The sequence below is a fragment of the Hipposideros armiger genome, unplaced genomic scaffold, assembly GCF_001890085.2.
Source record: "Hipposideros armiger isolate ML-2016 unplaced genomic scaffold, ASM189008v1 scaffold_195, whole genome shotgun sequence".
NCBI lineage: Eukaryota > Metazoa > Chordata > Mammalia > Chiroptera > Hipposideridae > Hipposideros > Hipposideros armiger.
The window spans coordinates 1,890,417-1,894,534 of NW_017731545.1; the positions used below are offsets into that span (position 1 = coordinate 1,890,417).

At 38.1% G+C, this 4,118-nt stretch overlaps 1 protein-coding gene across 1 annotated transcript in view; it reads left to right on the plus strand.

Moving 5' to 3' along the window:
- Positions 1-4,118, plus strand: part of CFAP61 (cilia and flagella associated protein 61) — a 323,912-nt gene that overhangs the window by 231,950 nt on the left and 87,844 nt on the right. Inside the window, exon 21 of the mRNA XM_019653120.1 lies at positions 1,362-1,536. Within this exon, the coding sequence (XP_019508665.1) occupies positions 1,362-1,536 (175 nt within the window). The remainder of the gene's footprint in view (positions 1-1,361; positions 1,537-4,118) is intronic.

A 4,118-nucleotide genomic window follows, 5' to 3' on the forward strand; every position in this document is an offset into this window, starting at 1 on the left:
TGAAGCGACATCCTCCACAACTAGACTGAAGAACAAAAGGACAGCAACTTGTCTGTTCCCCTTCCCCAATTCCCCAATAAAATCTTTAAAAAAAAAAAAAGAATATCTCCATTTAGCTACTACATAAAACTCCTCTGAGTGCCTACTTTTGTCTACTGAACAGCCAGTATAAGAAGTGTGTAAACATTAGTTTTGTGTCTTAAATGTAGGCTATTTTTCCCAGGTCCAGTGTTTTGTGACATTCCCAGGGCACTTCTTAATGCTTAGTGCTGGGCCCAGACTCTTGGAGGCATCTGAGATACCTGACCCAGCCAAGTTAATTACTAACTCTGTGTAGTGGCCCTTTTCAAATGATTTCTGATGTAAGAAAAGTTAGAAAGAAAAATGTTAACCTCCTGCCTTAAGGGAGCTCTTTCTCTGTGTAGCTATGATTAGAGTCATTATTCAGACATGAATTTAATTAGTCCCATTCTGAATAATATCTTCCTCATATGGGTTGCCGTGAGATAGATGAGATAAATACAATATAACATGTCCAACTCAGGACAGCACTTCATACATAGTGAGAGTTCAATAATATAGGCTATTAGTATTACTATTACTACTACATGTGATGGAGTTGTTGTTATACACCAAAGCGTCCCCAGAGTATAAGCCCCTGCTGTTCTGGTGATAGCACAGCCCAGGACACAGTCTCTACACAAAAGAAGGGGATCCATGCGCACCAGGTGCCAGTCTGCTTGCGGAGAGGCACCTGGCTTTAATGAGAGCCCTAGGGACTGTGAAGTTTAGAGAACACTTCCTGAGAAAGGAGGATTTAAGCTCAGGCTTAAAAGGGCAGGATAAGCAAATGGAGGGAGGGGTGGGGAAGTTTGATTTGTGCCCAAAAGACAATGTCCCAACAACTTGGGAACTAGGGCTGGGCAGACTCTTTTTTTTAAAAAAAGATTTTATTGGGGAATTGGGGAAGGGGAACATTGTGTTTTTCCAGGACCCATCAGCTCCAAGTCAAGTTGTTGTCCTTCAATCTTAGTTGTGGNGCCCGGGAAGAGCGCAATGATGGTGCCAACTTGGGCCAGTGAAGCAACGTCCTCCACAACTAGACTGAAGAACAAAGCAACAGCAACTTGTCTATTCCCCTTCCCCCAATTCCCCAATAAAAACCTTTAAAAACAAACAAACAAACAAACAAAAAACTTGATTGCATCTGGAGATAAAAAAAGACATGCCTATACTGGACATTGCTATGTTTATTTTAATTAATTAAATAATGTATTAATTAATTTATATATTTATTTATTACTGTGTCAGCATTTCACCTGTTACTGCTAAAATAAGCATTTCTTTGTAACATACCTCAGGTCCCATGCCCTACAGGGGCTGATATTAGTCAACTCCTGACCAACAGAGAAATTCCAAACAGCAGTAAGCAGCGATACACTGGAAAAGTTCCTTGCAATCATTTCACTCTCAATGATGAAGAAGACTGCTTGAAGGCCCTGACTTGGATAAGAAACAACTCCATCATCATAGAAGGTAAGAATGTTGGGAACCGCATCTTTTCAGAATTGTGTTTTATTTTTATAATGAGTCTCATTTTTTGTCTAGTTCCAGTATATAATTAGTGCCTAATTAATTCCAAATAAATCATTCATCTGTCATGCTTTGTTTCCCAGATTAATTTACAACTTGTTGTCATTTTTGGATACCTAGCATGTTTGCTGGGAGAAAGAAAAAGGCTTGAGATAGTTTAATTATCTATAATTATTTTATTACACAAAATGAATATCCGAAGAGCAAAGCATGGCTAAAATCATTAACTAATTAAAGAATAATTTAATAAGCAAACATGTTTAGCAATTATATGGAAAATATGTCTCCTTTTGTGAAGCTGAAAAGATCTAGGAAGAAAAAGAAAGGTCTATCTGCGTTGGAAGGACTCTTTTCTGCTTTTACAATCCATTGTTCTCTTTCTTGGTGTTTTTGTACAGTCCTTCCCCAAAACACACATATTCAAGTTGCATGCCACTTTTTGAATCAAAATGAGAGTGTAAAACATTTGTACAAATGCCTCTGTCACTCAAAAGTGTTTGCTCAAGCATCGTCCTCTCTATTGCTTGGATTAAATTAAAATTGTTTGACTAATAAAACAACCAGAACAGGGCCTGGCTACCTATTTGTCCTTAATTGAATCCTAGCAGTAAATTTCTGGAGATGACAGCACAGCCCCTTTATTTTGCCTAAAGCACAGGGAGGGTCAATGACTTGGTTGGGTTATAAAACTACCCATGGAGAGCTGGGATTCTAACCCAGACCTTGGATTCATTCAGTTCAGGGATGTAAAAATCACTAAGTGCCCAGAATGTGGGGATTAATATGTAAAATTAAATATATTAATTTATTTAATGTATTTATTTAAATATAATGTAATTACATTAGTTAATATAATTAATACTATAATTAAATATAATTTCTTCTGTTTTTTGGTGGAAGATTTAAGTATAAGTTGACATTTTGTCAAGTTACTACATCTACTGCATTAAAAAGTTACTAATTTATTACATTAAAAATAAAAAATTGGTATCAAATGAAGTTCAATACATGGCTGGATTCAATTTGTTAATACTTTATAGGCTATTTGCATCTAAATTCATATATGAAATTGGCCTATAGTTTTCTCTTTTATGCTTTACTTGTCAAGATTTTGGAATCAAAGGTATGTTAGTCCCACAAATTGGTTTTTGGAAGCTTTCCATATTTTTCTGGAGTTTGAAATTCTTTGTGTAACCTAAAAGTTGAACAGGAACCACCCATAAAACCAACTGAGTCTGGAACCTTTGTGCAGAGTTAGGAGATATATAGAGATTAGATAGATGATAGATAGATAGATAGATAGATAGATAGATAGATAGATAGATATGCTGAGGACTAGTTTAAAACTTGTCAAAGTATTTTCATATTTGCATCAGAACTTGATGTTACAATTTTCTGTCTTTATGTGTCTAAACCTCTTTCAACATTTTAATCATTCTTTAATCACTGTTCCGTGACCTACATAGACTTAGGGAATTCTTTAATCTGGAGGTCAGCAGACTTTTACTATAAGGGCCAAATAGTAAGTATTTTAGACTTAGCAGGTCATATGGTCTCTGTCCCAATAACTCAACTCTGTCATTATAGCAAGAAAGTGGCATAGACAATATGTAAGTGAATGGGCATGGCTGTGTTCCAATAAAACTTGATTTACAAAAATAGGTGATAAGCCATAGTTTGAAGAATGCTGCTTTCACCCACACAATTTGTGACAAATCATTACCATTTCATCAAGTCCAGATGTTAAAATGCACCTTAAACACCCTGAAAGCACAAAAGCCAATGGTTCAATACCAAATACACAGTATGTCCTAGGACTGTGCCCAGTCCTATTGCAATGCAGTGTTTTAACTTCAAACTGTTGGCTATTTTGAGGTATTAGGACTAAAGAACATTTTTATTAAGTGAGAAAAAGGCCTTTGAAAGTGGCAATGCAGGTTCTTAGGGTTGACTGTTTATGGCAGAGAATTTAGAAATCCCAAAGCAAGAGGCACTATGCTCTCCTTCAGATGTTTTCTTTTTCGTGCTCTTGGTCTCAGATAGGAAAAGATCATCAGTGTTATTCTTTTGACTTGTCTAGTTGTCAAAGATTGTGATACTCTTGGTGCTCACTTAAAAGGAAATGCTTGGGGGCCGACCGAGTGGTTCAGTTGGTTAAGAGTTGGGTTGGGAGCGTGAGCTCTGAGCAGCAAGACTGCAGGTTTGGTTCCCACATTGGTCAGTGACGCTGTGCCCTCAACAACTAAGATGGTGAACAACAGCTCTACCTGGAGCTGGGCTGCCTTGAGTTGCCCACGATGGCATAGGCTGCAGCCCCTGATGCAGTGGGCTGCCGTGAGCTACCGTGAGTGGCTGGCAACCAGCGTGAGCAGCCGGCAGCCAGTGTGAGCTGCCAAGAGCCATGTGAGCAGCCGTCCAGAGGCTGGCGACCGATCTGCCTCATTCGGGAAGAGCACAATGATAATACCAACATGGACCAGTGAAGCGACATCCTCCACAACTAGACTGAAGAACAAAAACATCAA